Genomic DNA, 20,936 nt, shown 5'->3' on the forward strand with positions numbered 1-20,936 from the left:
TCAGGAAAAAGGCCACTCTACCAAAACCAGTGGCAAAGTCATGCAGGAGAGTCACTAGCCTCTGGAACTCCTCTTCTGCCGGCCCTAAATGCTGCAGAATTTCCCTTGCCAGTGGTAGGGCAGCAATACCACTAGCCTCACTAATATGGTAATGAGTCCAAAGGGACTGAAGTTTTCCAACTGTTTTTGGTTTAATAAAGGGTTAGAAAATAAAAATGCATGTTATGCCATGTTAACTTTATGTTATATGTACCAAGGTCAAAGAGATTAACACTCACTGTTAAGGACTATGCGCAGGACTTCTATAGACTTTGTGTACATTTCTGCAAGTCTAAACTCTACTGTGTGAGGCAAAGAACAGAAACAGCAGCCTTTTTGATCAAAACCAGAGCTACTAGAGGGACTGGGGCACTTTAAACAGAAACAATAAAATCAATCTCATTAAATTAATAAACTATTGCCTAAAGAAATTGGTTTGATTAAGCAAAGAAAGCCAATTACCGGAGCAGATTTTTTGTCCCCCTTTGTCAGTTTTCCAAGCACTTCATATCCATCAGTTGTAATATTGCCAGGTTCTTTAATTGGCTTCTCTGCTACTTCTTGGCAGTCAACATAAATCCTTACATATTTCGTAGATACCACAAGATGAACCTAAAAATGATAAAATGGAAGAGAAGTACATGATTAGTACAGGTTACCCAATCTCTACCCGCCAGGAACTTCTTTAATGTCAATCCTAATATACCTACATCTCTTAACTGCAGTGTATATTGTTTAAATTACAGAAACCATGAAACAAAGCCTCCTTTGAAAGTCCCTCAAAAACAAGTAAGTTGCTATTATACATAAAGTAGAACATTCATGTGAGTATTAATTGATACTTTACGGAAACATGAGTAAAGTGTTCAAAAGTGCAATCAAATCAAAAATCAAAAATATGAAATCATCTCAGTTATAATATACATGACATTAGGTGTTGCATATGCTTAGTCATCAGTGCAGTCATATGTGCAAAAAGCAAAGCTTATCTCACCATTAAGTGCTCTAGAATATCCACAAGTATCTATTAACAGAAGCATTAGGTCATATATTGACTTCAGTATTTACTTGCTACACATGAGCTTCATGACAGTTGAGTTGGAGAGCAATCCTTTGTAACTGCAAGCTGCTAATTCAGTACTGCATTAACAGTTGGCAGCTATGGTGAGTCCTTACAAAACTCTTCTGTCTTTACAACATGGCTTTATTGAGTTAGAGTAAATACAGAAGTGTAAATATGGGCCAGCACATCTGTAAACAGATACTCAAGACTTTGTAATTTAGTGACTGGAGTTCTCTTTTTATTCAAACTGGCTGCTGAGTCATCAGCATGGGGGAGGAAGAGGCATATAAGATATAAGGAACTATTTGCTCTGCTTGACATTGGTATAAATCCTTGACTACAATGGTAGGATTTATAAGGTCAAATGCCCTTCTTTTCCTACACTGCATACGCTTTCTCTGTATTTTCTGTTTTAATGTAAAGATACTGCTTAAATTAGTCTGGTGAAACACAGACATATGTATATGTATACTGCAAGTTATCTGTGAATATGACACACAATAGTTTAGAATAAAACCTACCCATTCAAGTGTTAAACCTAGAAAGAGGTCTGGATTGAGTTTGGTGGCCTAGAACAAGGATCTTCTGACTAAATTCTTTAAAATCCTTTGTGGGTCCCATTACGCCCCTGGATATGCCCAATTTCAATAAAAAATTATGTGCAGATGTATTAAAATCTCATTAAGGCATTATTTTTGCCAAAAATGCCTGACCTTTTCTACTAATTGTTACAGGCAAGTTACAATAATTTTCCGAACATTGAACAAAAATTTGATTAATTGTCTTTGCTTTCATTATTGTTTGCCAAACCATTTATTAGTCATGGGGATACAACTAATGTTCTATTGTTATTTCCAGATGCTAGCCTAAAACTGCATTTTGACTATACTTATCCCTAACCTACCTAGGTTTCTCATCTACTTCATTGTTGTGAAAAGGAAAAAGTTTAATTAGTGGAGTCAAGCAACTTTGTGTACCAAACTCCACTATATAACTTTATTTAGAGGGTTATTAACTATTAAGATCACTTTAGCAGAAGTTAGATGTACGTGCAAAGGAAATTGTAGGTTAATGACGTCCGAGAACGCTTTGTGATATACCAGATAACATTTTTTTTAATTTTCTTTTTGGTTTTTGTAATTCAAAAAATAGAAAGAGGTAAGTTGTATGAATAGGCATTTTTTAGTTTTAAACAGACTGTAGTAGGTTTAGATCATTAGTCAATCTCAAATTGTTTTCTCATTGGGGAGAATAACCCTCTATATTTGTCCTAGTGATCACTGTTATTTTGTCAGTAAATGGAAGGAAATCCAAAAATGTTTATGTGATGTGAAGGTATACAAGATTATATTATACATTCCACTTCTCATATACACATGGTGTACTCCTTTGTCATTTGGAGTTTGAATAATAGCGCTGTAAAGAAAACTATTACTGCTTAGCACAGAATTAGTAGCTAGCACTGCTACCATTAATGTTGGCCATTGGCCTGGCCATCTAAAGGCACTGTTAGCATAGAGTTTGTATGTGCTACTATTGGAGTAGATTTGAAATTGATCGGCTATGGTCAGTACCATATAAAAAGTTTTTATATAATAGTTTGTATGGTAATAGACCCTCAGAGCTCTTCTTAGCTAATTAGACCCTAAGTTAGAGGTAGTTTATAAGGATTTTAAACAGGGATTGCTGTATGTATGGGACCTATAAACAGTAATTCAGTCTGTGATTCTAAATTATGAGATCTGAATGACAAAGTGACAAGTAACCAAGTGCCCTGGAGCAGATATGTCTGTGGTTTGTTGGGGAAAAACAAATATGTTCTGCACCAGCAATACAGACTTTATTAGACTCCAGACACTTTGTTTTGGTTAGCACGTTTAGTTTTCTAAATTTGATATACTGCATGGTATCACTATGAATTCTTTCCAGGCCATGTAAGGAGTCTACTGGGCAAGGGTTGTTTTTAACAAAGCACATTGAAAGAAAAAGCTTTAATATTTTATGTCAAGTATCTTCAATTTTAAGCTGGCTATCTGCTAATCCGGAGTCAAATAAATATTTTTTCTTTCCTATAATTGAATACAATAATTACTATACATAGTCTGCATGTAATGATTTACCACCTAGCTTAACTTACTGAATATGCCATCTTTAGGGTTTGTGTCAGGCTATCTTCAAACAGATTTTGCATTCCCATAGAGGTCTATGAGAATGCAAAACCCATGGAGTCCAGAGGGAGGTCTGCTGCAGGTCCTATGCACCTGTCAATGAATTGTGAATGATCTCAGGTGCATTAAACTGATATCATACCAATGCCTTTGGTGCAAGCCCAAAACTTATTGACATAGGCTGTTAAGCAAGTGTATTAAATAACTAACAGATAACTGTGTTATAGATAGAGTTAAGAATGTATTGTTGAGTATATTCTATAACTATACTATTGCATACTGTGGGACGACACATGACCTCCTCAAGCATTAGCCTCTCTAGGCCTTCTGCATAGAAGCAGCAGCTCTTTGTGAAACAACCTAATCTTGAGTAAAACTGTTGCCATTGGCCAACCCAGCACGGGGGCTGCAAAATCAGACCGTAAAACACCTCTAATTCAGATCTTCAGAAGCAGACTTTCAATCCCCCCTGCCCCCCTACCCTCCTCAATACCATTGTGGCCAGACTGGGGTGCTGTACTTTGTTCACTGAATGAATAACAATTGTGGTAATAATGCTGATAAGTAATTATATTTATTAGCTGTAGTGTCTGAACCAATTTTGGAGAACTCCAACTACCTGAGGGAAAGAAGTATAGAGAGAATATACAGTATTACCATTGCAGAGAAAAAGAGAAAATATTTCCAATGCAGACAAACAAATTAAATGTACAATTTATAGTCATAAAAGTAACTATAATTTATCTATTCTGAAAACAGTAGGGGAAAAAATCAAGTGAAAGTATGTAAAAAATGTTCTTTTATTACACTTTTCTGATGACATGTCAAACTGGAATTTCTTATTTCTTTAAATAACCATGACTACAGACTACACAACTTACAGACGCCTAAATTAGAGGAAAATAACTTGAAACGTGACAATAACTACTGTTTATTCATGTAAACCACATTAAAGACCACAGAAAAGAAGGAAAGGAAAATGTGAATGACCCTATGAAGCAGCTAAGCACCGCTACCACAAGACAGACTCTAAGTGAAATCCTTGGCTCCTGGAGAACCTAAACAATCAAGTCTGTTTGTCTTTTTAAAAAAAATCGCATGTCAGTATTAGAGTTAGGCCAAACCTTTTCCAGCAAATTCAGCATTTAAAAAGTAGAAAGCTATAAAAATACACAACGGGCCAAACTGCTTCTTGCTAGACAATTTTAAACTTACTATCTTTCTCTGGAAGACTAACAACTGATATGAAAACAATTAGAGAAATAATACTGTATCATGACGTCAAAACTGCTAATTTACAGGAGCGATGAGGGGAGCAGTTTAGTGAAAAAGTAGGTCAACAGAAGCAAACAATATTTTATAGCTGCAACTTTATCTTTAGCATATGAAATAATGTGTTGGAAGGTTGTCTTTTGTTCTTTGTTAGCACTGCTCTAAAGAAGACAAACCCCCTGGACTATTTCCCAACTACAGTCCCAAAAACTATTTCTGAAAGCTTCAGATCACTGGATATTTACTAGTGAAAAAGTTACAGTTCTATGGGCCCCAGTGCAATAAGTTTACAACACCACTCTGTAATTGCCTATTCACAGTTGACACCTCTGCAACACCTGATCCTACAGCACTGTCTCTGATAACATCAATCTAAAAGAAACATATCAAATGCAAAATGTAAGGGTAAACATCAATTATAAACAAGGAAGAGAAACCAAGACTACATATATAACTAAATAAGTTTTACAACCCATTTGCTTATTTCATGATGTACTTTTTTCAACCTGAATAACTAAGTAACTATGTAAGATGGTTCAATGTTAGTGCCTGTGCATATCTTAGGAGTTAGAGGTGTTGTCACATCAATCAATTCACCATTAATGTGCACTGAATTCACTCAGTACATCAAAGGGCAAAACAGTATAGACCATATATTAGTTCAAAAACATTATTATTATTATTATTATTATTATGTATATAAAATCCCTGCAACCACAAAAAACCACGAAAAAAGGGTATAGTTCATGGGTCTGATTTATCAATGTTCCCCAAGACTATCATGGAAGAACATGGGTGATCTAGTGTGAGGGACTGAAAAGTTTTTCCAACTAACAACAAATGATTTCTAGGTAATCCATTCCATTTTTGCTGAATCACCCAGGCTCTCCTGTGATAGTCTATCCTATCCAGTTGTTATTTCACAGGTGCTGAATGTTATAGCTAACATCTATACAGGAACACACTGGAACAACCCAGTGTTTTACAGTGTGTGTGTGTGTGTGTGTGTGTGTGTGTTTTTGTTAATTGTAGGTTAGTAAGAAATTCATTCAAGTATGGTGGATGCAATCAAAGATCCTTTGGGGTCCTAATGACCACATGGTACTGTGCCTTTGTAGGCCAATAGTTTTTACAATAAAACTGGGACAAGAAGATACAAATTATCCAGGGATTAGTTTTCCTAACTTCTAAAATATCATTAGCTAGATTTATTATCTGATGAAAATGCATGTCATTTTATTGTAATGTACCCTGCATATTTTATACAGTGCACAGTGAAAACCAATCCACTGTTTCCAAATCCCACTGATTAGCTAGTGATCTTCTTTATCTGTCTGACAAAAAAACTCTTATTACTGTTACTTTTACAGTTCTGTTTGATCATCCTCCAACGTTATAGAATGTAGGTAAGCGGAGCTTATACCTCAGCTGGTCCTTTCAACTTCAAGAGAATATTTAGCTAGCCCTCAATGTTGAAATATTACTGCTTCTAGTACTTACTGGTCAACAATAGCCGGAATGTTGGCAATAACAAAATATAAGATTTTACTTTTTGACAGCAAGGTTATTGAACTGTTCTAAACAACACATTTGCAAGAATGTCAGACATCAAAATGGATTAAGAACTTTCTGAAGATTACAGCCAAACCCCTGCTAACCAGCAAAGAAGCTTGGACCACCACAGACAGTAACACAGCTGTTATTATGCTTACTGGGTATTTTTTATAAATCCTTCACAGACTCTTTCAAAGTACACACAGAGGAGAAAATAACCAAATATGTGAAAAAGAACTCATTCCAAATAAACTATGAAATAATATGGGAATTCTAAATAACAGAAATAGGGCTGGTATGTAATGCTTATTAAAAGTGGCCCCACATTAGACTTTTCACTATAGTAACTTCATTTCAGCTGACACATCTTTCAGTGGGGACAACACCAACTTTTCCAAGTAGGTGCACTAATGGTTAACTACTTAATACATTGTTTGTAACTGAAATACCTTGTGAAAGCTTCCATAAAAGAGTTTCTTGATTTCTTCACCATCAAATGTTACGCTCTGAGTCTCTCCTGTGGCTCCTTTGTTGAAGAAAGTTAGGGCTTTCTTTGGTACTAGAAAAATAAAAAATAAGACTGTGTGAAACGTTTCTGGTCTGGCCCTTTAAAAGTAACAGATATTTTGAAAGAATACAGAAAACTTATGGTGGAGCTGCCATTGCTGATCTGTATTTAACAACAGTTTCCTGTCTCTAGCTTCAATACTTGCTATGTCACTGGCCCTAACAAGCATACAAATTACCAATGTCAGCACTCAAAATCTGCATATTTGCTTCAAGGCATTGATACCTAAGACATAAAATCAACATTACAGTTAGCAACTTATTGTTTTCAGGGCTGGAGTTAATCAATGGCAGCCTCTATATGTCTTCAGTGCAGGTTTACTTTAAATTCTGTAGGAAATATTTTTCTGGAATTGGTACATCATGTGACAGAAAATATTATAACTATTTGCCAGCATGGATTCATGAAAGACAGATGCTGTGAAACAAATCTCATTTCCTAATATGAGGAAGTGAAGAAGAAACTTGGACAAAGCGGAATGGTGATGCAATGTATTCAAGCTAAAGTAAAAAAAAAACAGTGGCTTTAGTAGATTTTTTGTAGATACAGGTAAAGTTTTGTGCTTGGGTGGCAAATATTAGCATACAAGATGGAAATGGGGAGTTGAAAACTGATTGAGTCAATAAAAGAGAAGAATTCTGCCATAGAATATAGAATAAATTGCAGCATTTATTCTATAGACAAACATTGATAGATATGTTTTTTTACAAAATATATACCATACCATTAGTGTGTAATTGATAATTCTGGACTTCCTCCAGACAGGAGATGAGCAGGCTTTATTTGACCTGCTGCAGCTTTTTATTCACAATGGAAGAAGCTCACAGCAGTACATTTCACAGGAGCCTTTAGAACTGTGCAGGACTACAAGTAAGTCTGGGGATCAGCTTTAAAACTGATTCAAAATTTATTAAAGAACAGGGAAGCTCACCATCAAGGGTCACACCAGTCTGAGACTTATATCCTTTGTCAGTAATCTGCCATATAGAAAATGCTTCATTTGGTGTCTCTGGGAGCAAGCGGAACAAAAAGATGATTGTGTAGGAATGTGGTAGCCCCTCTGGGTGCAGTTCTCTGTAAAGAAATTAAAATGCATTGAATAATTTGATTAAAATTATGTAGTCTATAGATGGCAATCCTGCTAGTAACACACTTCCTATCCTGTAGTGACAATATTCACTTACTAAACCTTAAGACTGTAAATTTCTACTTTTCTCCTCATCTCTATTACATAGAAGGTGTTCTATAGTTTATAGAATATCAAAAGGCTCATAACATTGCTTGTGCTATCGGTTCATCTTAAAGTGGGAAGAATACAATATTTTGGGCAACATCAACAGGTATTTCTGTACTTGCCCAAAATGCAGCAACCACATTTAAGGAAGCGTAAGCTGCAATTTAATAAATGGTTGTTCTTGAGTTTAAATATCCTTTAAACAAAAGATGTAGACTTCATTGTCCTTAGACATATCATGTCATCATATATGGCATGCACATTACTATGAAAATATCAATATAAACTAAAAATTCCTTCCTTATTAGAAAAAAAAGTGGAAGACTCACTTAAAACTATGTGTCCTATACTATAAGTAAAACAAGGACTATTAACCATTAAAGTTAAAAGAACACAATTGATGGCTCCATATCAGAGAATCACATTTTCTGAATTTGCAATAACAATCTGTGCTAGTGCCAATAGACATAATTATAATATATCCAACATTACTTACGAGGTAGGTATAGAGAGGAAAGCATCTTTGTGGAGGCTGTATGCTGGGAAGCTGTTAAATGAACCTGGTTGTAAGGAGACTCCTTGGACTGATGCAAACGTCTTCTCTGTTAGATTATAAGCTTCCAGCATCCTAAAGCCTAGAAGATAATTATAAGCATAAATATACAGTACAAACCCAGAAATCTAATTCAATAAAGATGTGACATCTCTTACCTGGTGATGTGTATCCATCAAGGTAAATAAGTGGGCAGGCTAAAGAAAAGCAAAAAGAGGGACGTCATCTTCTTTACGGAAAGCAATATCATACAGTCATTAATCTGCATCAAACATTTGGAATGTGATAGTAATGAATACATATTGAGGATATTACATTAGCTTCTTAACAGTAAGATGTTACAACATGAATGACATGATGTACCTATCAGGGTAATGCTTCCAGCTCCCACGTTTATAAGAAAGCCACATTCATTCACAATGTAAATGAAAGTTAAGATTACCCAAGAACTCATAGTGTTCTTGCTATTGACATTAATTTCGTATTATGTAATTTATTATGATCTTGGAGTCTGGGCTGATAAAAGTTTTTTTGGCTTTTGGAAAATTCCTAGAAGTAATAGAAGCCCAACGTTTAATTGAATGCCGGCCTACTAGAATTCCTTTGGCATATACTTGAAAGAAAGGTCAGTGCGACGCTATCCATTTGTAATTGAATTATTGATTCGAGGATTTTTGAGATTCTCTTTGTTCCTGAAATAAGCAGCCTAATTCAAAGTGATAACAATGTGATGTGAAATTCAGCTCTGCTAAAGCAAATAAATCTCCTGTCTGGCACTGTCAATATATCTGAAAATGTTTACAGCAATTTCTCGGCTAGCAGTAAAAAGAAATTTACCAGAAAAAATATAATTATTAAACAACAACAAATGATCTAATGTCCATCCGTACGTTAGAGTCTAACATTTATTGTTACCTTTTTCAACATATTCTAACCACAATAAACTAGACAGTAAAACGCTCCTATCTTTCCTCTTTCATTACATAATCAATGACCACTGGTAATCATTGATCAATGGTATATTTTACTATATAAATATATTTTTATATGATATATCTAAAATCAAAGGTAATTTTGATTGGAATTGTTTTGAAAGTTCTATTCTTTTATACTCTCACTTGAAACCACAATAAATCTACTTCTATGATTTTACAAGTCATAAAATCAGACTTCATTAATGAAAGTCAGCTGACTTTCTATTTTATTATCCCACTACCACAGTCCTGGTATACAGTGCTGTGCTTGTGTACAACTACTCAGTGTTTGAACTTACTTGAGGTTGCTGTTTCGCACACAAAGGTGATCAGATTATCTTCAATCTTCTCAAAAGCATCAAAGTCATCGACAATGAATACATGGCGATCGCTTGGTTTGCTCCCTATGTTACGGAGTTCATTATAATCAACATCAGCTACTCCAATGACAAAGACACTGAAACCTGAAAATCATAAGGCATTGTTAACATCCTAATAATAATAATAATAATATTTTGTATAGTAATGCAATGATGCTATTATTATTAACATGTATTTATATAGCGCTGACATATTAAGCAGCACTTTGCAAAGTCCGTAGTCATGTCCCTCAAAGGGGCTCAGTAATATCCCCACCATAGTCATATGCCATTACCACAGTCTAAAGCCAATTTGGGGGAAAGAGCCAATTAACCTAAATGCATGTTTTTGGAATGTGGGCAGAAATAGATGCAAAGTGTTCCATTGTGGCTCTACAAACACTGGACAGACACATATGTGCACGCAAGTAGGGGTGCCAGCTTATATTACTAGCTTGTACTTTGCTTCAGGAAAGCAAATTAATACTTTATCTTGAAGCAATCTTAAAGAAACCCTATCCTGACAGAAATGTTACCTATCAAACCAATCTATTAGACTGAGACTTGTAGCTGATGCAAGTACGTGGATCGGGAGTTTACTGAACGCCTGGTAATTGTAGCCACAGGCTGCCAGAAAATTATTATTTTTATAAGTGATTAGCTATGGCAGCCTACATGTTTTTCTCAGTCCTGGTTACATAAAATCTAGGGACTATGACATGGATATGATGACAGTGAAATACAACAGTGCTAGCCCCATATTATACGCACACACAAAACCTAAATCTCTCCCTTGTGGTGATGCTAATAGGTTTATTCACTGCCTGTTTTTAAAAAATTTCCAACAACCCAACAGGGAGTCATAAGATGTTCTACAGTCATCAACAATACCTTGTTGGCATTCACCCAAACTAAAAGCATTGGTTGGACTTTGCTTTTATTAACCAACTTTAAAAAAGGTTTACCCTGAGTCATATCTATATTGATAAAAGCATTGTTATAAAAGAAGAATTTGTGTCTAAACTGTGTACATAATATTGCACCTTTACACTGTTAGAAACGCATATATGGGGGTTTACAAAGCAGTTATCAGGAACGTTGGGCATAACTTTTATATGTGCCAAGACGCATCAAGTAAATATGTAGCTCCATAATATTCTCTGTTTAAGTTATGCTGTCAGTCAAAAGATTTGCAAATGTACATTTCATTGGTTGAAATTAGACATTTCAACAGTTCCTTACTTCAAAACTAAATTCAGATTGTCATGTATTCTATAAATATTAATTATGCATACTTTGATATTGATAGCTATTTTACTAAAGTGTGGGCAGTTTGGTAACTGTGAGCCAGCCAAATTCAGCCTAATTTAAATTACAGAAAAAAGTTCTTATAATTCTCCTAATACAACAATCATTTTATTTTTAGCAGTCAAGGAGTGCTGTATGCTTACCAGAGTGCTGAATATCCATGGCGTACTTTTTCACATCATCCTGAGATCTTCCATCAGTGACTACAACAAGCACCTTGGGTACAGATCGTCTCATTCCATTTTCTACAGTCAGAACTTTTTCACGGACAAACTTAAGTGCTTTTCCTGTAAAAGGACAGATAATATTATATCCTTATTGTATCATATGTGGACATTACTTGCAATCCTATAGTTACTTGTGCATGTCACAATTTAAGTATGTATATTTACAACTTTGTTGGTTGTAAGTTGAGTGCTCAACAGCCTGGTCTGCCTTGTGTTATGAGGGGAAGTTATAAGGAGCATAAAGATAGCAAGACCTTTGGACAGTTCTCCTTTCTCCTCTCAATCTCAAGCTATCTTGAGATTATTATCAAGGGATATTATTATTTATTTATATAGCCCAGAAATATTATGCAGTGCTGTACAAAGTCCATAGCCTTGTCTCTAGCTTTCCCTCAAAGGGGCTAACAAGCTAATGTCCCTACCATAGTCATTATTACTGTCTAAGGTAAATTTTGGGGAGAAGCCAATTAACCTAACTGCATGTTTATGGAATGTGGGAGGAAATTGGAGTACCCAGATGAAACCCATGCACACACAGGGAGAATCCGCGAGAGCCGAGATTTTAACCTAGGACCCAGCTCTGCAAAGGCCAGAGTTTTAAACGCTGAGCAACTTAGCTGCCCGGTTTGCTTTAAAATTACTTAAAATTACCTCTGGCTGAATTTGTCTTCATACTGCAGAAGACAGCACATAAAATACTATATGTTATGAAACAAGAAGCTAGAAAATACTTTTTGGACAATATACTGGGGAAAGGTCAGACTTTTTATCTCAATGCCCCCATTGAGAGGATTCCTGCACTTCTTGTCTAGTAGGATGCCCATTACCTATACTGGAAGTGAAGGGGACTTCAGCAGTGGAGAGAGACTAAAAAAATACAACCTAACATTACATCAAACCTGTACTGCACTTGCTGACCTGTCTTTACACCTGTCAATCAGTGTTTCCAGCTTCCCAACCCTAAATAAAGTTTAAACTGTAGGCTTTAAGATGAGCCATCAAAATGCCATCTATACTATTGCATATTTTTTTAAAATCCTGGGGAGCTCTGCTAAAATGGATGTTGCATACCATTTCAGAAATGAGGTTTGTGCAGTACCTGTTTTTGTGTTTCCTCCTTTGTATCGGACATTAGCAAGTGCTCCCAGTGCTTGTGATTTGTCTGCATAGGTATTCAACTTAAATTCAGTTTGTGCCTCATCACTGAACTGCACGAAAGATACCTGTAGAAAAAATTTAAGACAGTAGTTTAGGGTTTTAGCATAACTAGATAAACAGATTTTTCAGTAATGTTACCTTTCCTTTCTTTTTTTTTCTAGGCTTGGCAGAGGAATTATCCTGCCCTCTAGTGGGCATACCATTGGAATCTCTTAGGATCTGCTACTGAATAATTACGGACATTCTAAACTTTTACTTCTGCATTACCAACGTTAACTGCTGTTATTCTTACCTGGATTCCAGCTGGGTTGATGACGTCAAATGCTCCAATGGTATTGAAAATAAACTGACGAACTTTGTTGAAGTTATCATCACCAATACTCCAGGAGCTGTCAATCAGGAAAACTATATCGGCTTTTGCACCTTTGCAAACTAAACCAAAACATAAATTAAAATCAATAATACAAATATTTCTATTTCTTTTTTTCTATCTCTAAAGAACTAAAATACAATAAAACACATTCATAATTGGAAAGATCTTTGAATTGGATCAAGAGGTAAAGCATAAGAAATGGATCCCCAGTTTAAATGCTAGCCTGGGATTTTTCCATACAACCAGTGCCAAAAAAATAGTTTATTACTACAAAAAGCAATAAAAACTACTGCCCAACCTTATTCCCTGCCAAAGAAAAAAACTATAAATTATTCTAAAAGTCTCTCCCATCCAGTGTTAAATGCTTAAAGCAAAGATCCCCCATCTTCCCACTCTGCAAAAGAAGGGGTTTTTAGAAAAAATGGACCCAGCAAGGTATAATGAAGAAAGCTGGTTTCTTTGAACAATTTGAACATTGTGTTTTTTTTTTATTTCAAACAAAGTTCTACAAAATGTATTTCTAGAGGGATTAGTGATTTAGAAGAGGTAGAACCCCTTCATCACTTCTCTGGCATTTTGAAAACGGGCCCGCTTTCTATGGCTTGCCTCTTGAAGCACCAAGATAATGCGAGGGCCTGCCAGTTGGTGTCAGCAGTGGGTCCATATGCCTGCTGCTATAAAGATACTAGTCATACTGACTGCTGTGCTGAGCAGACATAATTTAGGAGAAAGGAGTGAATTAAAAAAAAAGCAAGCACACTCATGTCTGATCTGTGTCCAAACTACCCAAGCATTTTGGCATAGTAAATAGATTTATGCTTATGCCAGTTTAGTAGTTTATGCTATGAACTGCCAGTGCAGTAAATCTCAAAAGGCTGCCTGCTAGAAGCAAACTTGCCAAGTCAAGTGTGTATTTACATATTTTTTCCATTGGCAGGGTTTTATAATAGAGCAATAACAGGCAGCTACCCATGGAAAGTATTCAAAAAGAGTTTTGTGTAGACACTCATAGGATTTCTGATTGGTTTCTATGAATTACTACACACTGACTTTTAAAATTATTATGCAAACATATGTATATTAGGCATTCAAGGTAAAACCCTGTGCAGTGAAGTCAAACAAACAAACCTAAAAGACAATATGAATACATGCCATTCCACATTCTGGGTGCCAAAAAAGACACAAATAATGACTGCATGATACAATGTGGTTTGTGGTTTCGCCATTAAATAGCATAATACATACCTTCACGGGCTGGAGGTATTGTTGGAGGTGGAGGAGGGGCAGGAGGTTCTGTAGGTGCCTCTGTTGGTTTTATCACTAATAAAATAACAAATGTAATATTGCAAAATCTGACAACATAATATATATAACATAAAAAATGACTACATTACTTTAAATAGCATATTTGTCAGGAAGACAATTACAAAGTAAATAGAATGCTGAAAGGCTTTAATTTTGCTTACTTTACATCAACAAAGAGATAATCACAAATGTCAGATTGCATTTTGAAACCATTTAAGACAATTTAAATTATAGCTTGGAATACAAATCATTCACACATCAAATAACGTTATAGCTCTGGTATGCAATAGTGTGTTGTATAATTACACAGTCAAATATATTGGAAATTCCTTTTTATGCATACACGTAAATCTTCTGTAGACAAGCTACAGAAAATAAGTTAAGACCAATGGAATAGCAAAAGCCAAAGCTGCTCAAGAGGTTGATATGTGGCCTGAGTTAGGAGGTGGGCTTGATCATAAGGGATGAACCTTAACCTCATTGTCACAGATCCCTCTGCGTAAAATCTTAAAGAACAGTCAATACCTTGTTTACCTTGTTTATGTTTTTTATTATTATTATTATTATTGATACTTGTTCAAACTTTAACTGTTATCCAGAGCACTGTAGATCTTTGTAAAGTACTAACTATATTAACAACTCTCTCGCTGCTTGAGCAACATTTAGCTATGCTTTAAATTAAAAATCAATGACACAGCAGACACTGCATGCTTCTAAAGAAAGAGTTAGTTGAAGTCCCAATAACATTTTGCTTGGAAGTCCCAGGATTCCCTAGACAAGGCTAGATTTTTAAGAAGAGTTTTTGAAAGTTAAACAATAATTCTTAGTTCTAGGAGCCAGGCATTTTAGTAGAAATACTTCAGAACCTAAAGCAAGACGAAATGGGCAATGGCTGCACTAAAAACATGTGCAACAAATAAAATCTACATCCAACTATAACTAAAATATAGAACATGAGAGGCTGAACTCTCCTTTCTAACAGGTTAGGTAATATTCCTGATTTGTATTTGCTCATTCTGAAAATTTTAATAGGAACATTTACTTACAGGTACGTTCTTTGGTTGAGACTCCTCTCCCCTCAAGATTTGGAGTTTGCACAAAAACTGTGGCTGTGTATTCTGTGTCAGGGTTCAACCCAGAGAAACAATGTGATGACTCGGAGCCAGTGACTGTTATTTCTTGCCCACGTGATCCTGTATATGAACAAAACAAAGATAAATAAATATTTCGAAGTATTATGTTATAACTTTTTTAAACACATGAAAACTTGTTGATTTTATTTGTGATTCAGTGCTGTCCTATGTCTTCTTCATACTCTGCGCAATGCTGGTGGTTCACAAAAACCTTGTGCATTGTCATTAAAAAGATTAGACACAGCAAAAGGAATATGTATTGCATGCCTATGCTATGCATATATTTTTGCTTTAACTAGATACTTTGCATATAGTTTTGCTTTAAATCCACATGACAATTTCTAAAACCTAGAGAACAGTAATTAACTTTGCAGTTAAGAACTAGAAATATGCTAAGCTGAAACAACTTGTCATATAATTATAGATTAGGTACTCAGTTCCGCTAAATTTGATCTGGGCACCTATTCCTCAATGAACACTGATCACAAAAGATATTCAAACATGTTATTTGCCAAAGATAACATCTAAATGGTTTCAGAATTCTCCACTAAAACCAGGCTATGTAGGTGGTAAAGTAGTATGTAGCTGATGGATCAGTTCCTTCAATAGTGCTAATTGCCCAGAACTATTTTATACTTGTGTCAAGGAGGAGAAGACACATGGCAGACCTAATTCATAAATAGGGAGGTCTCCCCTGTGCTATAAAAAACAAGCAATGTCAGACACAAACCAGGGCAGCAAATACAGTCTTGCTGTGCTTACCATGGAAAAAAAGCAGCTCTGGATAATAAAAAGGGGTGAAAAAGCAGCTTAGTTTCAAACTAGATACTGTCTACATGGGAAAATGGTAGAAATATGATCCTGCTGCACATGAGCTAGGAAACAAAAGGGATATTGCTGCATGATGACCACTGGGAGGCTATAAAAGGAATTCCTATGTTTTCATACAATTATAAAACTTTAAAAGTGATATACCGTCAACTGGATTCAGCTTGACTCTGTACGACGTTGCAGCCCGGTGAGGAGTCCATCTAACACAGAAAGAGTCCCACGCAACCTGGTAGCTTGTCAGATCAGTCACATTTAAATACACTGCACAATGAAAGATATAAAAGAGCATGGTTGTACTTTTATTTTCTTTCCAATGAAAATACACTTTTGCTGACAACAGTCAGCACTTAATTTTATCTTTGAAAAGATCAGCCTACTTGCTCAATACTTGCTTTTTTAATATTATGTTAATCTAGTAACCCCCATTACAATACGTATTTGGGACCCAAACACAATATCTGTATATTCCTTTCAGTCTCTCCCAGACAAAAACAAAACTCACATAATTAGAGAACTGACAATGAAGCTCGACAACAGTCACATAATATGTAGGATCCTCTTTCATTGGGGACAGTGCTGATGTCGTTAGGCTCTCTGCTTCATTACATTGTAAGTAAATGCTACTGTAGAGATTTGCACTTTTTGTGTCTATGGCGCCATGCACAGAATGTGCGTAAGTCTGAGGACTTCTAGTGGAAGTAGTCACTGTAAGTATTCAACCTGGAGAAGATGTTAGAACTGCCAGATCTAAAGCCAGAGATGCCTTTTATTTTAAAATCCTGTTGGGGGACTAGTTAGAAAATACCCAGAGTTGGGCTTTAAACTAGATTTGCAGTTTATGCATTGGCTTTATTTATGGTGTGAAACTGTTCTGTTTATTCTTGTAATAAACTATCCATGCAGAAATGTTTTGCTTTTTAAAGAATCTTGCTTGTCCAAGCATTATCTCTTTGGTAGTTAACAACATGTATCCACATGATGGGAGTTAGAAAAATTAAATAGAAATGTGATAACAGTATGATGCTTACACAGCTCCCATCATAAGAACAGATAAAGCATATCCCTCACCCAACACTAACAAACAGCATATAGACATCCCACACAATGCCTATTTCCAGGAGCTATAAATCAAAACTGGAATGTAAAACTCATCACCAGTCAAAAAATAACCATGCTTGCCACATATCTCCCAAAAGTAATGGTTTTGTGGAGCAGATAAGGGAAACCTTTGGACCTAAATTTAATATAAAAGAGCAGCATTTAGTAAAATAAAGTTACTTGTTTTGTAGACCATTATATTTGCAGAAAGCATCCTTTCCTAGTGTCTAAGTATATAAAAATCTCAATAATGATCTCTTATTTGATCCCTAAAAATACTATAAAAAGCATTTTGTTTATCTATTTGTCAAGATAAAAAAAAATACCAGTTGCAACTCACAGAAATCTTGTGAGTTGATAGCATCATGTACTACCTTTTTGTGCTTACTATTATACATTTCTAAAATTGCTCTCTTGCCCTGTCTTTTTTCTATTCTAATACGTGTGAGTGAGTGTGTCACCCATGGACTAGATGTGTGTTTCTGGATAGAATAGGATATAATACCCAAATTAGTCATATGGCCAAAAGAAGCAAATGTAGATAGGTGTAGACCCCATAATCGTTGGTATCCAGATGTGTTGCTGTACTTTAGGTTTCCATTTTACTTATAGGTTGATAAGCTAAGTAGATATGTTAATACAAAAAATCTTTTATATCTGCTGAAGATACAATGTATTCAAAAAGCTAATAATACAGTCTATATACTATAATAAATATAATAACCTAAAAAACACACATAGCTGAAGAGAAACAAAACAAAGGTCATTAGACTATGCATGCAGCTTACTTACATGTTGTTCCAGGGCCTCTGAGAGGTGTGCTTAGTCCAGTGTCATACTGAGCATATACCTGGACATCATAGGTGGTTCCAGGATTCAAGTTTTGCAGAGTATAGGAATTGACATCCCCAACAAACACTTCAACAGAATCATCAGCATCTTAATATATAAACAAAATAAAAATTAACATTAATGGTCCCTTTAAGTTTAAGTTTTATATTATGTACATATGTACAATATAGATCATCAGAATTTGCTGCTACTCTGAATGCTATGTTTGTGTAAAAAAAGTAAAACTAGTTTACTGTGAAATACTTTTGCTTAATGAATAGATCCTCAAAATTGTTTTTAATTACAATATAAAAGATGTCCTAATGGTAATTAAGACTACTATTGTGATTACAATGGTGAAATAAACATTTAGGGAAACTGCCAATGTACCATAAAAGGGTCAAAAATATTTTCTGACAGCTCCATGTCAGCAAACAATTGGAAGGCTCCACCTCCCCTATACCCAAAGAACCATATGACCATATTGTTCTTCATTTTTAGCCCTACTAATATTACAGAGTTGGCATTCTTAGCTAACTGTTTGTAAAAAAATTAAATTTCTGGCCATCCATGTTGTTCCTACATTCCAAGACTTTTGAAAGCAATTAGGAATTAGATGGCGCCTAAATGTCTTTTTTTATTGTCTCTTTTCAAGAAATTCAGTGGTTCATTGTTTCAAACGATCATGTCAATAACATACATAAAATTTTTGTGCATGGGAAAGTGTTTCTGCCGAAACACATGTCCATTTCTTTGGTCTGTTTGGAGCATTTGGAGCATTAGCTGCTGCCATGAATTGCTGATAGGTCTTGCCAATTTCATCAATTCACTCTAAAATAATGCTAATTCATCATAGTTTTTATTTTATCAGGAAGCTACTGGGCTTGTCATAAGCAAGTCTCAACCACAATACGATTTTTGAAAACTACTTTCTGAAAGCAAAAACATAGATAACCAACACATTGCCTTAATACTGATAAAGGTAATGCAAGAGTCATTAACAGACTTTGCAGGACTTTGCCAGAGTACCAAATTCATATAAATCTGATTGTTAGCTCACAAATATCTCTCCCACAAGAGTTATGCAATCTGCTTCTTTGTAAGACTGAGAAGGAAATGATTTGATGAGTCTTAGTTAAAGGCACTCAAAGAGGTTTTGACTTATCCTTCACAAAGCCACATATCAAAACAGTTAGGCAGGCACTTCTATGGGAAAAGAACAACTCAACTTTCTCTTCATAGATACAATTAATTCATTTCTGACAAATAGGCAGCATTATGGCTTAAGCACTATATAGCAGATCTAGCCATCAAACAAGGCTGTTAAATATTCTTTTTAATGACCAATGTCTTTTCGACAATAGGCAGGATGTAGGAATAGCAAAAGCCATGTGTAGGTCCCATTCCTATTGCAGGGCCAAAATCGATTGGAATGTGTTTGCCCAAGTTGTCAACATTTTGATAAATTTGATGAAAATCCTAAATAACACATATCATAGGTTTTAGGTAAAGTGCTGCAGTTTGTTGTAGACAATGATTTATTAGACTCCAACTCACAAGTTTTAGATTTTCTTCAGAATTGGGCTGAGCCTTAGCTAACCAGCACAGTTTTCAGTCATAACTACCTTTACAAAGACACAGTATGCTTTAATTATCTAATTATACAATTTACTAGGGCTATCATCATTTGATTCCAAATCATAATAATCACTTTTGCCAGAGGAGTCTCAGAATTAGCAATTCTGGCACTGAAGGAAGCTTTAATTTCCTGTATTTCAGGTATCTTGGTCCCAATGATAGGGTTCACACCCAAAGTATCAATGCTTTTTGTTTCATTTAAGGGATAGCTCTTGCAAATTTTTGATTCAAACAAATCAAACAAGCCACCTGGACATCTGCAAAGCTTTCAGACCTACTTAGATGACAAAGCTCCTATTAAATTATCACATCATCTCATCAAGGAATATTCCATTAGAGGAAAAGTGCCCATCCAGTTGTACTTTCACCTCACATTATTGTGTTAAAACTGTTCTCTGCCCGCTATCAATTTTGGTCAAAGTGAGTTATCCTCTCCTACAATGTAATTTATGCTTAAGGCTATTCAGCTCCTATTTACTAGTTGGTTACTTCCTATTCATATGCTGACATGCCTGTCATGAAAGCAGAAAATTGATTATTGAAGTTTACTACAATTTTAATTTTTTGCTAAGCTTGATGGCAGCATAGCACCCCTCCCAGTTTTGAATGGAAATTTTTGCATTTATCATTCAAATTGAAAATTGTTGATCATAGTTCTCCCCAGAGGCTTTTAGCCGGTTGCTCCGCCCGGCTGATTTGAATACCCCGCCCAGCTCTCGGCAGCTCTCATCCTCGGATGCACGGATCTCAGTGAGACTGCTCTGTGTCATCCGTTCAGAGGATTGCTGCTGCTGGAGAGGTGAGCACACAGCTCAGCCTTCATGTGAAGGGGACACAGGCAGCCCCGCCCCCATCTCATAGCACAGAGCTCGGATTACTGTTTATACACACTGGATACATTTCATTTTTTTTTAAAGTGTGCATGTCATTCTGCATCCTCACAGCTCTGTATACAAACCTCCATATCTCCTAATATGTATGTCACAATGACCTGTAATCTTCAGGGTGTACAGGGGACCCTCATAGATACTAGTTACTACAATTGCAGCCCCCCCCAGGTACAAAGAATTTCAAGATATGGGGGTCACAAATGGCTTGTGAAGTTTGGGGTTGCTGTTTCAGGGGAAAGTACAACTAGGAGTCCTAAATTGAAAGTGGGGACCGCAAGTGCAAATTGGGGACCCCAGAGCCACAAACATAGCAAGGAACATTGGGGTGGGGCCCCTAAATATATACCTACCTGTCACAAA

The 20,936-nt window shown here is 35.7% G+C and overlaps 1 protein-coding gene across 4 annotated transcripts in view; it reads right to left on the reverse strand.

Moving 5' to 3' along the window:
* The window catches only part of COL12A1 (collagen type XII alpha 1 chain), a 130,384-nt gene that overhangs the window by 24,300 nt on the left and 85,148 nt on the right, over positions 1 to 20,936 (reverse strand). For all 4 annotated transcript variants that reach the window (XM_072408527.1, XM_072408530.1, XM_072408528.1 and 1 more), the window contains 13 exons: positions 18,010 to 18,156; positions 16,264 to 16,380; positions 15,202 to 15,348; positions 14,096 to 14,170; positions 12,770 to 12,909; positions 12,419 to 12,542; positions 11,236 to 11,379; positions 9,725 to 9,889; positions 8,610 to 8,648; positions 8,395 to 8,533; positions 7,596 to 7,738; positions 6,546 to 6,655; positions 502 to 651 (listed from right to left, as the gene is read on the reverse strand). In XM_072408527.1, the coding sequence (XP_072264628.1) occupies positions 502 to 651; positions 6,546 to 6,655; positions 7,596 to 7,738; positions 8,395 to 8,533; positions 8,610 to 8,648; positions 9,725 to 9,889; positions 11,236 to 11,379; positions 12,419 to 12,542; positions 12,770 to 12,909; positions 14,096 to 14,170; positions 15,202 to 15,348; positions 16,264 to 16,380; positions 18,010 to 18,156 (1,640 nt within the window). The remainder of the gene's footprint in view (positions 1 to 501; positions 652 to 6,545; positions 6,656 to 7,595; positions 7,739 to 8,394; positions 8,534 to 8,609; positions 8,649 to 9,724; positions 9,890 to 11,235; positions 11,380 to 12,418; positions 12,543 to 12,769; positions 12,910 to 14,095; positions 14,171 to 15,201; positions 15,349 to 16,263; positions 16,381 to 18,009; positions 18,157 to 20,936) is intronic.

This window comes from Pyxicephalus adspersus, chromosome 4 (assembly GCF_032062135.1).
Source record: "Pyxicephalus adspersus chromosome 4, UCB_Pads_2.0, whole genome shotgun sequence".
In the NCBI taxonomy this organism is placed as follows: domain Eukaryota; kingdom Metazoa; phylum Chordata; class Amphibia; order Anura; family Pyxicephalidae; genus Pyxicephalus; species Pyxicephalus adspersus.